This window comes from Scyliorhinus canicula, chromosome 5 (assembly GCF_902713615.1).
Source record: "Scyliorhinus canicula chromosome 5, sScyCan1.1, whole genome shotgun sequence".
NCBI classification, from domain to species: domain Eukaryota; kingdom Metazoa; phylum Chordata; class Chondrichthyes; order Carcharhiniformes; family Scyliorhinidae; genus Scyliorhinus; species Scyliorhinus canicula.
The window spans coordinates 42372919-42392095 of record NC_052150.1 but is presented as its reverse complement, the minus strand read 5'-3'; the positions used below and the strand labels follow the sequence as shown (position 1 = coordinate 42392095).

Here is a 19177-nt window from a genome sequence, read left to right as displayed (position 1 = left end):
TGAATATCTATTACATTCTTTCCTCGTATCATATGCTGGAGCATATGACTTCCTTTTATCTGTGGAATATGCTAATTAGCAGAAATTGCCTGTCTCTGCGGCAGCTTTAATTAGGCATTTAAACCAAAATTCTAAGATATAGCAAATTTTAAGCATATATAAATTAGTACAAGAGCTTCTTCTTCAACCTGAAAGGGACATCTTATAATTTACATTTTATGTCCCAGTCTACAGTTGAATACCAGAATTACAAATTGGTCTTCAGGTAATGACATATATTCTCCCATTAAAACCTGTTACATAAGAATGATGATGCTTGCAGCAGGGTTGTGAGTTCACACAGAGATTTAACCCTTTAGGATCTTAATGGAAAACTGGTGAAAGAAAATAAGTAATTACAGTTTCGAAATCAATCCTGTTTACAAGTTGAATAAATATATAACAATAAAAATGCCATAAAATGAATAGAAATCTTGATTTCCAATCTGGCAGTGAAAGAAAAGCATTGGACAGGGATGCTCCTTTGCAAAAACCAACAAGAAAAGCAAATAGAGCCATGGGATGGAATCTTCCCAAAATTGCATTGAGGGGCGAGGGAAACAGTGTGAAACTCGCCAGCTTCACAGTCGCCTTTTCTTGCCTGATTTAACGGCACTGTGTGCAATTTCAAAGTGCTGCCGAGGAGGGACAGGGTCCAAAGGGTCCGACAGCGCCAGGAGTCGTAAGGTCACAGCACCATGTTTAAAGGGCGCCTCAATCTCAAAGTTACATTCAAGGATTCCTCCCCACACATGGACATCGGGCCCCCATCCCCTATGGATGTCAAGTGTTCTTCCTACACCCCCCCACCCATTTAGAAGGGGAACCCCCCCCCCCCTTGTTAGTGCAGCCTCTGATGGATAACGGGGGAACGCCCCTCCCCCGCCCCCACCTCCACATGCAGAAGGGGACCTCCCTACACCCCATGTATCAGAGGAACCAACCCACACTCAGAAGTTAACCTCCCCACACATGCCCACCCCCTCCAACCTAGTCAACCTAGCCCAGGCATGACCCTCAACCCCTAGGGAATACAGGCCCCCCACACGCCCAGCGTGGTCATCCCGACTGGAAAAGTTGCCGCCAAGGGGGGCAGGTGTTACAGTGTTAAGCCCAGTAATTAGATCGTAGTGCATTAAAATGTGCGGAAATACAGGAAGGGTATGAACCTGATTTCGTCACCAGGGGACGGGGGAGAGATCTCAAGCTGAGATCTCGCTGCCATGAATCCTGTTTACAGCGCTCATGAGATTTAGCGGTCATTATGGGATTTATGCCCATAATTCCGCCCATAATATTTTTTTTCTGTAAAGCATCAGGAATTCTACAATTTTGGTTTGCGCTGTGGTTCATTGCAGAGTTTGTAAAATCTACTCTCGATAATTCCATCTTCTGACTGTCAGAATGATGTAACCAGAAAATCTGTAGTGTACCCTTGGGTTAGTTTCCTCGAACAATAATTGCCTGACCATAGATTTCTGTATTTTAGTTCCTTTTGATTTCTTCACTAAATCATAATATTACTGACCTGTCTTTGCTGTGCTAAGGAAACACTTGTCAGGAAAGCCTTGAGGATTATGTACAAAATTGATGTCGTAATTGAAAAGGGGGTGGGGGGGCAGGATACAAGTGGGGGTGTTCCCCTTATCCACCGGAGAGGATCCCAAAGCCTAGTGGTGCTGGAATTACCTCAAACTCCGCAGCAGTCAACTGAACATTGAGAGGTAAAGCGATGAAGGTGAACATATTGGAGAAGTGCAAATAAATGACAACACTCTCAAAAAACCTAAGATCAACAGGGAAAATGAAGGAAATAGACCAGGTATTTGTCAAGTCAAAGTTCAATGAAAGGATGTTACAATTGGTCGAATATTCCTATTGATGGTCATTGCATCATGTTAGTTCACAATTGTGTTGTACTATACAAAGAATAAGGTTAAATAAGCAAAACATTTATTGATAAAGACCTGATAAATACATTTCCCTGATCCACTCATGGGGAGATGACTTTCATCCAAAATTGACATCCTACCCGCTGTATGAAAATGGCCAATAAAGGGTCAATTAGGTTTGTTATCAAGCTGGTCAGCTTCATGCTGACGTGGTTTCTGGGGTGTGTGTGCATTATCTGCAACCCCCCCCCCCCCCCCTCGCTACCACCTGGAGAAAAACGAACCGCCTCCTTATGAGTATGTTTAAAAGCCAAGCAGAGTGAAAAGGTTAAACGGGGAGGGTTAAGTCTATTGAATTGAGTTTCAGGTAGATGCTCATATTGTTTGGAATCATCTTATCTGCGCAGTGTGTCTCTTTAGGCATTATTGTTTGTGTTTGTTTTATTCAAGCATGTGTAGTAAAGATTATTTTGCTGTTTCAAATTAATCTTTGAGTCCAATACGAACATAAGAACTAGGAGCAGGAGTAGGCCATCTGGCCCCTCGAGCCTGCTCCGCCATTCAATGAGATCATGGCTGATCTTTTGTGGACTCAGCTCCACTTTCCGGCCCGAACACCATAACCCTTAATCCCTTTTTTCTTCAAAAAACTATCTATCTTTACCTTAAAAACATTTAATGAAGGAGCCTCAACTGCTTCACTGGGCAAGGAATTCCATAGATTCACAACCCTTTGGGTGAAGAAGTTCCTCCTAAACTCAGTCCTAAATCTACTTCCCCTTATTTTGAGGCTATGCCCCCTAGTTCTGCTTTCACCCGCCAGTGGAAACAACCTGCCCGCATCTATCCTATCTATTCCCTTCATAATTTTAAATGTTTCGATAAGATCCCCCCTCATCCTTCTAAATTCCAACGAGTATAGTCCCAGTCTACTCAACCTCTCCTCGTAATCTAACCCCTTCAGCTCTGGGATTAACCTAGTGAATCTCCTCTGCACACCCTCCAGTGTCAGTACGTCCTTTCTCAAGTAAGGAGACCAAAACTGGACACAATACTCCAGGTGTGGCCTCACTAACACCTTAGACAATTGCAGCATAACCTCCCTAGTCTTGAACTCCATCCCTCTAGCAATGAAGGACAAAATTCCAATGCCTTCTTAATCACCTGTTGCACCTGTAAACCAACTTTCTGTGACTCATGCACTAGCACCCAGGTCTCTCTGCACAGCAGCATGCTTTAATATTTTATTGTTTAAGTAATAATCCCGTTTGCTGTTGTTCCTACCAAAATGGATAACCTCAAATTTGTCAACATTGTAATCCATTTGCCATACCCTAGCCCATTCACTTAACCTATCCAAATCCCTCTGCAGGCTTCCAATATCCTCTGCACTTTTCGCTTTACCACTCATCTTAGTGTCATCTGCAAACTTGGACACATTGCCCTTGGTCCCCAACTCCAAATCATCTATGTAGATTGTGAACAATTGTGGGCCCAACACGGATCCCTGAGGGACACCACTATCTACTGATCGCCAACCAGAGAAACACCCATTAATCCCCACTCTTTGCTTTCTATTAATTAACCAATCCTCTATCCATGCTACTACTTTACCCTTAATGCCATGCATCTTTATCTTTGCAGCAGCCTTTTGTGTGGCACCTTGTCAAAGGCTTTCTGGAAATCCAGATATACCACATCCATTGGCTCCCCGTTATCCACTGCACTGGTAATGTCCTCAAAAAATTCCACTAAATTAGTTAGGCACAACCTGCCCTTTATGAACCCATGCTGTGTCTGCCCAATGGGACAATTTCTATCCAGATGCCTCGCTAGTTCTTCCTTGATGATAGATTCCTGCTGGTTATTTCTTGGCCTTGGTTCTTTCATGCACTACATTCCTTAAAAGATTATAGTCTATCAAGTTAGAACCTAACTAGCATCCGACGTGTCCAGTACTCTCATTGCTGGGACCATAAAAACCTGATGCTACTTCTCATCCAGTTCTTTATGTGCCACAACTGTGCAGTAAGAAGCAAGAATAGACAGGAAAGCTTTACAAGAATGGGTAAGAAGTAAAGAGGGGCAAATCCCAACGGTATTGACTGTAGCGCTGAGAAACATCCCGCTATCCAACAGCACGTTGCCGTTTATATTGGCCTTGGAGATTTTCTCGTCGAGGCCGCACTTACACCAGCAGGAAAGGCTCCTCGCAGATCAGAAGCCATCTTGGAAGGTTGCCCTGATCTTTCTCTTCATACCCCCCCCCCCCCCCCCTCCATTTTTGTGATTGCCACTCACAGCCTCAATCTACCTGTCAAGGCCTCTCCTTCCTGGGCCTGGCACCCTGGCAGTGCCAAGTTACCCAGGTGCCAGGGGGAGTGCCAAGGTGCCCCTGCCATGTCCCCAACCACCCAGCATCAGCAATGGCCTGAGAGATACCCCTAGGTGCCATCACGACTGTTCCATATTTGTGTCGACAAATACTAAACGCTGCCCCGGCGAGATCTCCCAGGCACAGCCGGGGCAGCGAGTGAATCCGGCATCCAGTTATTTGAAATATTGAGATCTGGATCTCACCTAGCGAGAGCGAGATACAGATCGCATGGGGCGAAGCGAGTTGGGTGATTCGCGATCTGCCCTTCGTGGAGCCCGATTTGGGATTCACGCGCGATTCACCCATTCTGCCGGGCACAAGGGGTCGCTGAATCACGCCCATTATCTAAAATTGACAAAAGAAACAATGGAGGACAGAGTTCAAGCAGTTCATTTCATTCACTGAAATAAGTAAACCCTCTTTCAGGGTAAAGGAGACGAAGATAAAGTCGCCATAGTTTCAGATGACCATAGGCTGCTTACCCTTCGAACAGCAGCGGGATAACCGACATCCCTGCCTTGTGCCTGTATGCACCTGGAAGTGCTTGGAGCTGGTGGTGTTTGTCCATACGCTCGCCGTGGAAACGTTATACAGGAATTTCACCCAGGCGGTGAATCCCTTTCTGAGCCTCACCTGCTCCAGTACTTCTATGAGGTACTTCCATTCGTCTCTGTCGAAGGCCTTTTCAGCGTCCCAGGAGACGATCACCTCAGGTGTTCTCTCCCCTGACGGGGTCATGATCACGTTCAGCAGGCGTCTTATGTTTGAAGTAAGCATACAGAGTGGCAAAGGTTAGTGGGAGACGAGAGGACTGGGAAATCTTTAGGGAGCAACAGAAAGCTACTAAAAAAGCTATAAAGAAGAGTAAGATAGATTATGAGTGTAAACATGCTCAGAATATCAAATCAGATAGTAAAAGTTTCTACAAATATATAAAACAAAAAAGAGTGGCTAAGGTAAATATTGGTCCTTTAGGGGATGAGAAGGAAGTTTTAATAATGGGAGATGAGGAAATGGCTGAGGAACTGAACAGGTTTTTTGGGTCGGTCTTCACAGTGGAAGACACAAATAATATGCCAGTGACTGATAGAAATTAGGCTATGACAGGTGAGGACCTTGAGAGGATTGTTATCACTAAGGAGGTAGTGATGGGCAAGCTAGTGGGGCTAAAGGTAGACAAGCCTCCTGGCCCTGATGGAATGCATCCCAGAGTGCTAAAAGAGATGGCTAGGGAAATTGCAAATGCACTAGTGATAATTTACCAAAATTCACTAGACTCTGGGGTGGTCCCGGTGGATTGGAAATTAGCAAACGTGACACCACTGTTTAAAAAAGGAGGTAGGCAGAGAGCGGGTAATTATAGGCCAGTGAGCTTAACTTCGGTAGTAGGGAAGATGCTGGAATCTATCATCAAGGAAGAAATAGCAAGGTATCTGGATAGAAATTGTCTCATTGGGCAGACGCAGCATGGGTTCATAAAGGGCAGGTCGTGCCTAACTGATTTAGTGTAATTTTTTGAGGACATTACCAGTGCGGTATATAATGAGGAGCCAATGGATGTGGTATATCTGGATTTCCAGAAAGCCTTTGACTAGGTGCCACACAAAAGGTTGCTGCATAAGATAAAGATGCATGGCATTAAGGGTAAAGTAGTAGCATGGATAGAGGATTGGTTAATTAATAGAAAGCAAAGAGTGGGGATTAATGGGTGTTTCTTTGATTGGCAATCAGCAGCTAGTGGTGTCCCTCAGGGATCAGTGTTGGGCCCACAATTGTTCACAATTTACACAGATGATTTGGAGTTGGGGACCAAGGGCAATGTGTCCCAAGTTTGCAGACGCCACTAAGATGAGTTGTAAAGTGAAAAGTGCAGAGGTTACTGGAAGTCTGCAGAGGGATTTGGATAGGTTAAGTGAATGGGCTAGGGTCTGGCAGATGGAATACAATGTTGACAAATGTGAGGTTATCCATTTTGGTGGGAATAACAGGATTATTATTTCAATGATAAAATATTAAAACATGCTGCTGTGCAGAGAGACCTGGGTGTGCTAGTGCATGAGTAGCAAAAGGTTGGTTTACAGGTGCAACAGGTGATTAAGAAGGCATTGGAATTTTGTTCTTCATTGCCAGAGGGATGGAGTTCAAGATTAGGGAGGTTATGCTGCAATTGTCTAAGGTGTTAGTGAGGCCATACCTGCAGTATTGTGTTCAGTTTTGGTCTCCTTACTTGAGAAAGGACGTACTGGTACTGGAGGGTGTGCAGAGGAGATTCACTAGGTTAATTCCAGAGCTGCAGGGGTTGGATTATGAGGAGAGGTTGAGTAGACTAGGACTGTACACGTTGGAATTTAGAAGAATGAAGGGGGATCTTATAGAAACATATAACATTATGAAGGAAATAGATTGGATAGATGCAAGCAGGTTGTTTCCACTGGCGGGTGAAAGCAGAACTAAGGGGCATAGCGTCAAAATAAGGGGAAGTAGATTTAGGACTGAGTTTAGGAGAACTTTCTTCACCCAAAGGGTTGTGAATCTATGGAATTCCTTGCCCAGTGAAGCAGTAGAGGCTCCTTCATTAAATGTTTTCAAGATAAAGATAGATCGTTTTTTGAAGAATAAAGGGATTAAGGGTTATGGAGTTCGGGCCAGAAAGTGGAGCTGAGTCCACAAAAGATCAGCCATGATCTCATTGAATGGCGGAGCAGTCTCGAGGGGCCACATGGCCTACTCCTGCTCAAAGTTCTTATGTAAGTTAGCTGTCTACTCTTGACACAGCCTATTTGGTCTCCTGCAACCACCTCTAGTACGCAGTCCTCCAGCCTTTTGACTAGGATCTTGGCCAGTATTTTTGCGAGATGGGTCTGTAGGAACCGCATTCTGTTGGGTTTTTGTCTTTTTTAGGTATCAGCGAGATTGAGGCTTGTGCTAGCGTAAGTGGCAGTGTGCCCCCTGCCAGTGAGTCTGTGAACATCTCCCACAGGTGCAGGGACAGTTCTGTCGCGAATCTTTTTATAGAAGTCTGCCAGGAAACCATCTGGTACCTGCGTCTTCCCTGCCTGCATGGAGCTAATGCTCTCCATGACGTCTCCCAAATCTTCCAGACCCCGTTTCCTGTCCTCCCCCACAACTGGCATGTCCAGTCCATCAAAGAATTGCTTCATCCCCGAGCCCCCTGCTGGGGCTCCGATGTGTACAGCCCTTGGTAGAAGGTCTCAAAGGCTTTGTTAACCTTATCCAGCTCCACTACTAATTTGCCTTTGCTATCCCTCTCTCTGTATTTTCCCTCTTGCTTTCTCAGTTGGTGAGCCAGCAGGCGGCTAGCCTTGTCTCCGTGTTTGTACAGGGACCCTGTGGCTGGGGGAATTGGTGTACTGCTTTCCTCGTGGAGAGCAGATCAAAGTCTATCTGTAGCTTTTTCCTCTCCGCCAGGAGCTCTACGGCCGGGGCCTCGGAATATCATCGGTCTACTTCCAGTGTGGAGTCGACCACCTGTTGCCTAGCCGCCCTCGCTTCCCTATCCCTTCATGCATTATTTGTCCCCTGATCACAGCCTTCAGTGCCTCCCAGAATGTGGAGGATGAGACCTCCCGTTCCGGCTATTAGTAATATACTCATCAATGGCCAGTGATATTTTCTTGCAAAATGCCTTGTCGACCAGGAGGGCAGTGTCCAACCTTCAAGAGGGCGTTGGGCACCGCCCGTCTCCACCCTCACATCCATATAGTGCGGAGCGTGGTCGGAGATTACGATCGCAGAGTATTCCGCTCTTGCCGGCCCTGGAAGCATAGATTTTCCCATTACAAAGAAGTCGATCCGTGTATAGACATTATGTACTTAGGAGAAGGAGAACTCCTTCTCCCCTGGTTGGGTGAACCGCCATGCGTTCACCGCCCCCATCTGCTCCATGAATAGTTTCTTTGCCATGTGGAAGATCTTTCCCGTTTTGGGATTTGACCTGCCTGTTCGTGGGTCGTGTACACAGTTAAAGTTCCCCCCTCCCCCATGATCAGTTGGCTTATCTATGTCGGGGATTTCTGCCATGGTCTTCTTTATAAACTCCGTGCTATCCCAGTTGGAGCATACATTTTTTTTAAATGTTTTTTATTGAGTTTTCATATTATATTGAACAAATAACAAATTATTAGAGAGAAAAAAAACACGCAAAAATTAACATGTATATTTACAGGTAAGCATCTTCGTAATAACAACTGTGGCCGCCCCCTTTAGCCGGCTTACATATTTTACATTCCCCAATATGGCCGAGGCACATGTTTATAGGCATTTATTTACAGTTTGGTTTTGGGCCTTAGCTTGCCATCAAACCCCCATAACGAACCCCCCCCCCCCCGGCTACCTTCCCCCGATTCCCATCCATTTTCCCCTGATTCTTGGCCACCCGACTATTCTTCCTCTTGTACGTTGGCCACAAACAGGTCCCGGAACAATTGCATGAATGGCTCCCACGTTCTGTGGAAGCCGTCGTCCGACCCTCGGATGGCGAATTTGATTTTCTCCATTTGGAGAGATTCCGAGAGGTCGGACAGCCAGTCTGCAGCTCTGGGCGGTGCTGCTGACCGCCAGCCAAACAGGATTCTACGGCGGGCGATCAGGGAGGCAAAGGCAAGGGCGTCCGCCCTCCTCCCCAGGAATAGATCTGGCTGGTCTGAAACCCCGAAGACCGCCACTATCGGGCATGGCTCCACCCTCACCCCCACCACTTTGGACATAGCCTCGAAGAAGGCTGTCCAGTACTCCACAAGTCTGGGGCAAGACCAGAACATGTGGGCGTGGTTGGCCGGGCCTTTTTGGCACCGTTCACATCTGTCCTCCACCTCCGGGAAGAACCTACTCATACGGTTTCTTGTTAAGTGGGCTCTATGTATCACTTTTAGTTGCGTCAGGCTGAGCCTTGCGCACGTGGAGGTGGAGTTGACCCTATGCAGTGCTTCACTCCAGAGTCCCTACCCTATCTCAATCCCCAGGTCGTCCTCCTATTTCATTCTTGTTGCGTCCAGTACGGTGTTGTCCCTTTCTACCAGTCGGTCATACATGTCGCTACAGTTCCCTTTCTCTAGGATACTTGCGTCCAGTAGGTCTTCCAGTAGTGTCTGTCGTGGCGGTTGTGGGTACGTCCTTGTCTCCTTTCGTAGGAAGTTTTTGAGCTGCAGGTACCGTAGCTCGTTCCCCCCAGCTAGCCGAAATTTCCCTGTCAGTTCGTCCAGTGTTGCGATCCTGTCGTCCATGTATAGGTCCCTGACTGTCAGTGTCCCCCCGTCCTGCCTCCACCTTTTGAAGGTGGCGTCAGTCAGTGCTGGTGTGAACCTATGGTTGTTGCAGATGGGAGCCTTGTCCGACATTTTGGTCAGGCCAAATTGCTGCCGCAGTTGGTTCCAGGATTGGAGGGTGGCTGTCACCACTGGGCTGCTGGAGTGTTTTTTGGGTGGGGATGGGAGTGCTGCCGTGGCGAGGGCCCGGAGGGAGGTCCCCATGCAGGAGGCCTCCTCTACATGCACCCACTTGGCTTCTGGCTCCTGGATCCATCCCCTTACTCGCTCGGCTGTTGCCGCCCGGTGGTAGAATTGTAGATTCGGGAGGGCTAGCCCCCCCATGGATTTTGTTTTTTGCATGACCTTCTTTGGGATTCTAGCATTTTTACCACCCCCCCCCCCCCCCCCCCCCCCCTTGCGGGTGTACTGGGAAGATCTCGCTTTTGCTCATGTTGAGTTTGTAGCCCGAGAAGGCTCTTTCAGGAGCGCAATGATTCCGTCCATGCTGCTTTGTGGGTCCGAGATGTAGAGGAGCAGATCATCTGCATAGAGTGAGACTCTGTGCTCTCTACCTCCCCTTCGGATCCCCCTCCAATTTTTTGCTGCCCTGAGCGCGATTGCTAGCGGTTCGATTGCTAGTGCGAACAGCAGCGGGGACAGTGGGCATCCTTGTCTGGTGCCCCTGTGTAGCTGGAAGTATTGGGAGTTGGTATTGTTGGTCCGTACACTCGCCATGGGAGCGTTGTATAGGAGCTTTACCCAAGCGGTGAACCCTGTTCCAAGCCCGAACCGCTCCAGTACCTCTATGAGGTATTTCCATTCGACTCTGTCGAAGGCCTTTTCTGCGTCCAGGGAGACGATCACCTCTTGTGTTCTCTCCCCGGAGGGGGTCATTATCACGTTCAGCAGGCGCCTGATGTTCGACGTAAGCTGTCTACCTTTGTCGAAGCCCGTCTGGTCCTCTGTGACCACCTCAGGTACACAGTCTTCTAGCCTTTTGGCCAGTATTTTGGCGTCTGCGTTCAGCAGAGATATGGGTCTGTATGACCCACATTCCGTTGCGTCTTTGTCTTTCTTAGGTATCAGCGAGATTGAGGCATGTGCTAACGTGGGTGGCAGTGTGCCCCTGGCTAGCGAGTCTGTGAACATCTCCCGCAGGTGCGGGGCCAGCGCTGTCGCAAATTTTTTGTAGAAGTCCGCCGGGAATCCGTCTGGTCCCGGCGCCTTCCCCGTCTGCATGGAGCTAATGCTGTCCATGATCTCTCCCAGTGCTAGTGGTGATTCCAGGTCCCGTTTTCTGCCCTCCCCTACGACTGGTATGTCCAGTCCATCAAGGAACCGGTTCATCCCAGCCTTCCCCGCTGGGGGCTCTGAGGTCTACAGCTCTTGGCAGAAGGCCTTGAAGGTTTTGTTAATCCTCTCTGGTTCTGTTTCCAACGTGCCACTGGTACCCCTGATTTGCGCAATTTCTCTGGTGGCTGCCTGCTTTCTCAGCTGGTGTGCCAACAGGCGGCTGGCTTTGTCTCCGTGTTCGTACAGGGTCCCGCGCGCCTGGCGGAGTTGGTGCACTGCTTTCCTGGTGGAGAGCAGGTCAAAGTTCCTTTGTAGTTCTTTTCTCTCCGCCAGGAGCTCTGCGGTCGGGGCCTCGGAGTATTTACAGTTTACCTCCAGTATGGAGTCGACCAGCTTCTGCCTAGCCACCATTTCCTCCCTATCTCTTTGCACTTTGAAGGCAATGATTTCCCCTCTTAGAACGGCCTTAAGCGCTTCCCAGAACGTGGAGGATGAGACCTCCCCGTTTTGGTTGTTCTCCGTGTACTCTGCTATGGCCTGCGCTATCCTTTCGCTGAAGACCTTGTCAGCAAGTAAGGCACCGTCCAACCTCCATGTGGGGCGCTGGGCCCTTCCCGTCTCTAGCCGCACGTCCATGTAGTGTGGAGCGTGGTCTGATATCACAATTGCGGAGTATTCCACTTTGTCTATCCCTGGAAGCACCGTTTTCCCCACCACAAAGAAGTAAATTCTGGTGTACACGTTGTGTACTGGGGAGAAGAAGGAGAATTCCTTCTCCCCTGGGTGGCCGAACCTCCAGGGGTCCACTGCTCCCATCTGCTCCATAAAGTGACTGAGTTCCCTTGCCATGCTTGAGGTTTTCCCCATTTTGGGGTTTGATCTGTCCGTCTTTGGATCCTGTACACAGTTGAAGTCCCCCCCCCCCATGATTAGTCGATGCGTCGCTATGTCCGGGATTTCTGCCATGGTCTTTTTGATGAAACTCGTGTCGTCCCAGTTGGGCGCGTACACGTTGACTAGGACTACCGGCGCCCCATCCAGGGCCCCGCTGCCCATGACATACCGCCCCCCTGGGTCTGTAACCGTCTTTGTCGCCCTAAACATTGTCCTCTTGACGATCAGGATCGCCACCCACCTGGCCCTTGTCCCATAACAGGAATGGTAGGTTTGTCCCACCCAGCCCTTTCTTACCCGCAGTTGGTCCTGCTCCCTCAGGTGCGTCTCTTGGAGGAAGACTATGTCGGCCCTCATGTTTCTGAGGTGGGTGGGACTCTAGATCTCTTCACTGGGCCGTTAAGTCCCCTTACGTTCCAGGTGATTATCCTGGTGGGGGGCTTCTGCCCCCTCGTTCCTGTGGGATTAACCATATTTATCTGGTGGATGTGCCCCTGCCCTCCTGGGTTTCCCTTTGTTAGGGGGCCGTCCAGGATGGCTGCTATCACTGCTCTCCCCATGCGGTCGGGTCTCTGCGCTCCGGGGTTTCCCCTTGTCCTGGGGGCACCCGCCATGGCCGTCCACTGTGTGTCCGCCACGTGGGTAGCCCCCTGCACTCCGGGGGCCCCCTTCGCCCACAGACCGTACTGGGTGGGTGCTTGCAGCGGTTCCTTGTTTCGAGCCCTTGGTTGTGGCACTTTGTAGCCCTGTTCCTTTTCTGGCCTCTTTTGTCCCTTTGTCCCTGCATTTCCACTCCCTGGTCTCTCGCTCCCTATGTGGCGCTCCCCCCCCCCCCCCCCCCCCTCTCCCTTTTCCCTCCTCCCCTGTATACCCCTCCTTTGCCCCACTACCCCCTATTCCTGTCCCCGTTTGCTCTCCCGACTTTGATGGGTGATTCCCCCCCTCCCCTGCCTGGCGCCTTCCCCCCCTGTTGGGGGTGCGCTGCGGCCCTGCTTTGTCGCATGCCCCCGGCGCTAGCTTTCCTGCTAGTACGGAGTTGGAGCGTACATGTTCACCAGGACTACCAGGGCCCTGTCTAGGACACCACTGACCATGATGTACCGTCCCCCTGGGTCCATAACCATCTTCTTCACAGTGAACACTGTCCTCTTATTTAGCAAAATGGCTACTACCCTGGCCCTTGTCCTGTGGCAGCAATGGTTGGTCTGTCCCACCCAGCCCTTCCTTACCCGCAGTGGGTCCTTCTCCCTCAGGTGTGTCTCTTGGAGAAAGACTATGTCAGCTTTCATGTTTTTCAGGTGGGTGGAGACTCTGGATCTTTTCATCGGACCGTTAAGTCCCCTCATGTCCAGTTGACTATCCTGATGGGAGGTTTTGTCCCCCAACTCCTGTGGGATTAACCATACTTACCTGGTGGATGTGCCCCTGCACTCCGGGGTTTCCCTTTGTTAGGGGGCCATCCAAAATGGCCATGGTCACTGTTCCCCCCATGAGGTCGGGCCCCTGTGCTCCGGGATTTCCCTTTGTCCAGGGGGCATCCAACATGGCCATCAACTGTGTGTTCGCCATGTGGATGAGCACCTGCAAAGGGTTTCCCTTTGTTCAAGGACCCTCCAAAGTGGTTGCTTGCAAAGCCATTTTGTTCCAAGTTGCCACATGTGGCCTGTTGTAGCCAGTCTAATGTAGTTCGTCTCCAAAACAAGGCAGTGTTCTCCCATGTAAAGCGGTTGCTGCGTTAATGGTCTACTGTTGGTTGTGCAGACTGTAAAGGGAGAGAACTTTTTTTGTCAAACCATTGCATTATAAGAGTCTCATCCTGCGGGCTATTCATCGCTGCCCCTGCTGCCGTTTCTCCAGTCCGTTCTCTGTGACGAACTTGTCGGTGTCCGCAGGGACCGTGAAAAAGTGCTGCCTGCCTTGATACGTGACCCAGAGCTTGGCTGGGTACACCATTTCTGTACAGTGCGATCTTTGTTTTGTTAAATTCGGCCCGGCGCTTGGCCAGGTCAGCTCCAATATCCTGGTAAATCCGGATCCTGTGACCTCCCCAGCTGCAGTTTTTGGACTGCCTGACCCCGCACAGGATTCTTTCCCAGTCTTAGTACCGGCGCATTTTTGCAATTATTGCCCACGGCTGTTCCCCGGTTTTGGGCTTTGGTCGGAACGACCGGGGCACTCTGCCGATTTCTGGTGGGTTGGGGAAGCTGTCCCTTCCCACCAGGTTACCCAACATTTGGGCCACGTAGTCTGTGGGATTCCTACCTTCGATCCCCTCCGGTGGCCCATGATTCGCAGGTTCTGCCGCCTCGACCGGTTCTCCTGATCCTCAACCTTTCCTCTCAGGCTGCTTGTGTCACGACCTTGCCACCTCCTTTTCCAGGGCGACGATCCGGTCGCTCTGTTCCGTTGCAGCCCTTTCCAGAAATTTAATCGTTACCTCCTGGGCCTTCAGTCATTTTTTGGCTTTGTCCAGGGCCACCTGCATGGTTGCCAGAGCTTCAGCAACCACACCCTTCACCACAGTTTATATATCTGATTTTGTTTCTTCTCGCTGTTCCTTCAACTCTCTTGAGAGAAACATCCTCCTTCCATCCCCTGGCGAGGGGGGAGGCTTCTTGTGTGACGGGTCGGTTCCTCTTGCTCTGGCAAAGTTCGAGTCTCACCACCTTGTGCGCTGGTTGGCTCAGCCATTTGCTGTTTGTCCAGGCTTTTCCTACCCCTGGTCTCTACTCATCCTCTGGACTAGCTGTTGTTCGGCATCTTTCCCTCTTCCTTCGTTTTGTTAGTGGTGTGGGGTAATGTGGATTGTTTTCAGGTGTTTTCTATTTCGTGGGAGCAGAACCACCAACTTCTCAGCGCATCCCCATCATCAGAAGTCCTACTCTATTGCTTCCACACGTTGCCACAGTCACTTCCATCCGGCGAGGGGCAAGGTTGAGAAGATAGGGCCTTCATGAAAAAACAAATGCATGTTAGGTATCCGTTAGGCATGAAGAGTAGAAGTCAGAGGTTTTTGTTCCTGATTTCTCCCTGTTTTGCTTTCTAATATGTGCCACAGACAATAATCTGGGATTGCTTTGACCAATATGTAGTCATGCCCAGAAATATTACACCTGAAGGAGCCTACTTGATTGACAACTGCTGTCCATATCCAAACTTGAGCCAAGTCCCATTCACTTTTCACCCCTGTGCTCACTGACTGACAGTTCCCAGTTATACAAAGTCTTCACTCTTAAATTCTCATCCTTGTTTTCAAAACCCTCCAGCGCTTCACCCTTCTCTACCTCTGTCGTATTCTCCAGCCACATAACCTTCTGAGAATACCCCTTTACTTTGGCCTGTTGAATATTCTGTTCTTCATTGGCGGTTGTACCTGTAACAGCCATGGCTCTTTTTTTTGGAACTCCCTCTTTCTTCCTTTTAAGACACCCCTTAAAACCAATGCTTTGACAAGCTTTGGATCAACTGCATTAATATCACTCTGCAAGCTGTCTATCAAATGTTGCTTTATAATGCTTCTGTGAAATGGAGGTGAGTGTTTTGTTAAAGGTACTATTTAAGTACAGATTGTTTTTCAGTTTTCATGTTTGACTGAGCTTATTTTGCTCTGGTTGATCAAGTGTTATAATGATAGACCTAAGTGCCCCTGTTTTAGGTGAAGAACGCTATAGCAGACTCCAAAATGTGGCAAGCTATGTAACGAAAGCAAAATTAAGGCATTAACAGATGACCTATGATGAACTACAATATGTGTATCATCTTACCAAACTTGATGGGGCGATCGATAAATTCTGCTTTCTAATCTTCTGAAGTTACACAGCCTAACAGCCATTTGTAATGTGATTTTGTTCTGAAAAGACTACCCAGCCTCAGGTTTCGATCTTTTGTGCTTTCTCAAATTCAGCAGTGATCCTCATAAATGGTGACACCAAATAAATGGTGAAATAATCTCTCTCTCTCTCTCTCTCTCTCTCTCTCTCTCTCTCCAAACAGTGAAATAATCTCTCTCTCTCTCTCTCTCTCATATCTAGGAAATCAAGACCCTGAGTAAGAATGGCACAGCCCTTCCTGCACATTGCACTGGTGAGAGGTCCTTCAGTGCAAGCCTGTTGCCTTGGAACGTGAAAGGCCCAAGAGTAAAGATAGTGTCTGTAAGCCTGGCTGTGTTGGCAGTGATAACGGCTGTAACTATGGCGATATTCAGATAGGTCTTTTGATGTCAACTGAGCAACCTTCCACCTAAAAAGAGACCGGAGAAATGTAGGCTCAGTATTTGCACGCAGTACTGAGGACACTTTAATGCGTGGTTGAACATCAAAGACTAACTTTTCATTTTATTTAATGTTATCCTGTTTAAGGAACATTGGCAACATTTTTTACATCTTTTTACATGATGGCTATTGCAATACAAGATCATGCAGTCATGTGTACCTTGTTAGCCAATAAGAAGAGTATTTTTATTCACACTGTAAAATCATCTGTGTTCATGTTTGAGATTTTAAGTGTACAAGACTCAATAAAATATGAGTGATTTGCAGTTCCCTGGTCAGCTGTTTGTGTGTGTGTGTAACTCTGTTTTCTTCATATGTTTACATTCTCAAAACATCACGCCAACACCTATTAGAATAGGTGAAACCTTGCTAATGGGTGCAGACACAAGGAACACACCACCTTGCATGACCTTCACCATTGGCAAAGTGAAGACTAATAGGAACAGCAGAAAGCCTGTCAGCTTATGTTTACAGTGTTGGAGCACAGGAACGAAATGAACTGATGAATGTGTGCCACCTCAAGCAGCTTTTTACTATTGTTAGACGAGAACATGGCTTTCACAAACCATCCTATTTTATATAGAATACGACAAACCCGTTACTTGGCACATTCCTGTGAGCCTGCTGGGCCTGCAAGTCAAAGAACACAGTTAATGATCATAATTAAAAGTATATTATTTTTTCCATTGTTTTAATTACACTGCTTCTAATTAGATTTTCGTTAACCAGATGAACAGGGTCAGGCTGCATTTTGCTGTTTAAATGCTGCTAAATTGCATTTGGTGCGTGTATTTACTCGTCCCAGGTGTGGTGTCATCATCCTGCTTTACCTTGTAAGTATATTTTCATTGCCTGTGTTTATGTGCTTTATATTAAAGGGAATCTTCATCTAATGGAATGATAATGAGTAGACTTCAGTCAGTAGATACAGTTCAGTGTGGGATCTTGATACTATGGATATGATACTTAATCAAAATTAGTAGATCATATGTGAAAACTGTGAGGAAACAATTGTCACATGAAGTATATCTTTGTCATTACAATCTCCGATACTTGGTCAGACGGCTGATTTAAAATTTACTGACTTTATAATTTAAGGACAGAAGAAATGTACCAGGAAACTAGCCAGGCAGCTAATAATGCTGATTTATTCAAAATGATTTTTCCTCTGGCTACACAGTATGAGGGCACCATCACAAGCAGCACACTACTTGTCTCCAAAACTGCAGCAAAGTTAAATGATCTTTGAATATGACATTTTATTTAGTAAATGATGCAGAGCTGAAGGAGGCCGTTTGAGCCATCATGCCTGTGCCAGCTATTTGGGAGAGCTATTCAATCAATCCCAACTCCCAAAGGCCTGTAATTATAACATTTAGCCAAAAGTCATCACATTAGAGTCACTCAATGATATACATTAGTGTTGAATGGTAGAGCTTAATGGATCTTGTGTGTGTGGTGTGGGAGGGGCGGGGGGGGGGCAACAGTAGGGGAAGGGGGAAAAACAGAAAGACAAAGAGATGAATGGAGAATTTTAAAAATTAAATCACCTTTTACCATATTAAGTATAATAGTGGCTGGCGGCTTTGTGAGGTTACGATGCTCTGGTCCAAAAGCAATAAGGGGGCCTCACGGTAGCATGGTGGTTAGCATCAATGCTTCACAGCTCCAGGGTCCCAGGTTCGATTCCCGGCTGGGTCACTGTCTGTGTGGAGTCTGCACGTCCTCCCCGTGTGTGCGTGGGTTTCCTCCGGGTGCTCCGGTTTCCTCCCACAGTCCAAAGATGTGCGGGTTAGGTGGATTGGCCATGCTAAATTGCCCGTAGTGTAAGGTTAATGGGGGATTGTTGGGTTACGGGTATACGGGTTACGTGGGTTTAAGTAGGGTGATCATTGCTCGGCACAACATCGAGGGCCTAAGGGCCTGTTCTGTGCTGTACTGTTCTATGTTCTATGTACTATCATTTACCCTGCAGCCTCTGAATAGCCAGCAGGTTTGTGGGGGAGGTGAGCTGTGTATAATCCTTACCATCGTTTTGTTGCTGATTGCACTTACACCTAAAAATGTGCACTTGAAGCCTCAACAACAACTTGCATTTATAAAGTACCTTTAATGTAGTATAACATTCCAAATGCTTCACAAGAGCATAATCAGCAAAATTTGACACAGACACTACATGTGATATTAGGACAGGGGATCAAAAACTCGGTGAGAGACATAGGTTTTAAGGAGCATTGTGAATGTATAGAGGGAAACTGAGTGCTTTAGGGAGGGAATTCCAATGCATAGAGCCTATACAACTGAAAGCAGGGTCATCAAGGGAGAGCCAAAGGAAATTGGGGATGTACAGAGGCCAGGAATGCCAGGTTTTTGGATGGTTGGAGCAAGGTTGCAGAGCTAGAGAGGGGAGAGGCTAAAGAGGTGTTTTAACACAAGGATGGGAATTCTAAATTTGAACCTTACCGGTGATGTATTAGCCTTAAATAGCATTTTCATTAATTTGCATACATCCTAGGCTGGTTGTGAACACTTAAATATATGAGTTCAGATTCAGTATTTATTCACACGTGAGATTGCAATGCTCAGAGCAGACCATCCCAGATATATATTCAAGGCTGTGAAAATCAAACAGATAAACCAGCTACTAAAATAAGCAAGTGAACAGACCCCAATTCCCTTGGTTTTACGAAAACACATCAAAAACACAAGCTTTAGCAATCAGTCATTTTTTGGTCTCTTAATGATGCATAACGTTTTAGATTCTGTTGCTTTCATTTTCAACATTAAAGCTATCGAATATATTGGTTGGACTTTGTGATTAAATGAGTTAGTAATTGTGTGGCTAAGTCGTCGATACAGTAATTGTCACCGTTCCTGCAGGAAGCCAATTTCTATCTAAATGTTCTATGAATTGTGAAAAATTTACGTGACCCAGTGTCACACCATAGACTCTACCCACAATCCTATACCACAGTGCCATAAACCTACAGTCAAGAGAAGCAATTATAATTTCACGGTTTAAAATTAAAATTTTTCCCAAGTGCTTGACAGTAATAGGAGCTGTCACATTGAAGCAACATAGTGATTCCGAACCATGTGAAGCTCACTGGCTTCAAGACGAAATGTATTTTGCAAAGACCAAGT

General features: G+C 47.4%; 1 protein-coding gene across 4 annotated transcripts in view; it reads left to right on the top strand.

The window, feature by feature from the left end:
- Positions 1 to 16299, top strand: part of cdkal1 (CDK5 regulatory subunit associated protein 1-like 1) — a 781965-nt gene extending 765666 nt beyond the window's left edge. For all 4 annotated transcript variants that reach the window (XR_005460641.1, XM_038796964.1, XM_038796963.1 and 1 more), the window contains one exon: positions 15794 to 16299. Coding sequence is in view for 3 of the 4 variants with exons in the window: in XM_038796964.1 (XP_038652892.1) it covers positions 15794 to 15970 (177 nt within the window). In the remaining variant the exon portion in view is untranslated. The remainder of the gene's footprint in view (positions 1 to 15793) is intronic.
- The last annotated feature ends 2878 nt before the right edge of the window (positions 16300 to 19177 follow it).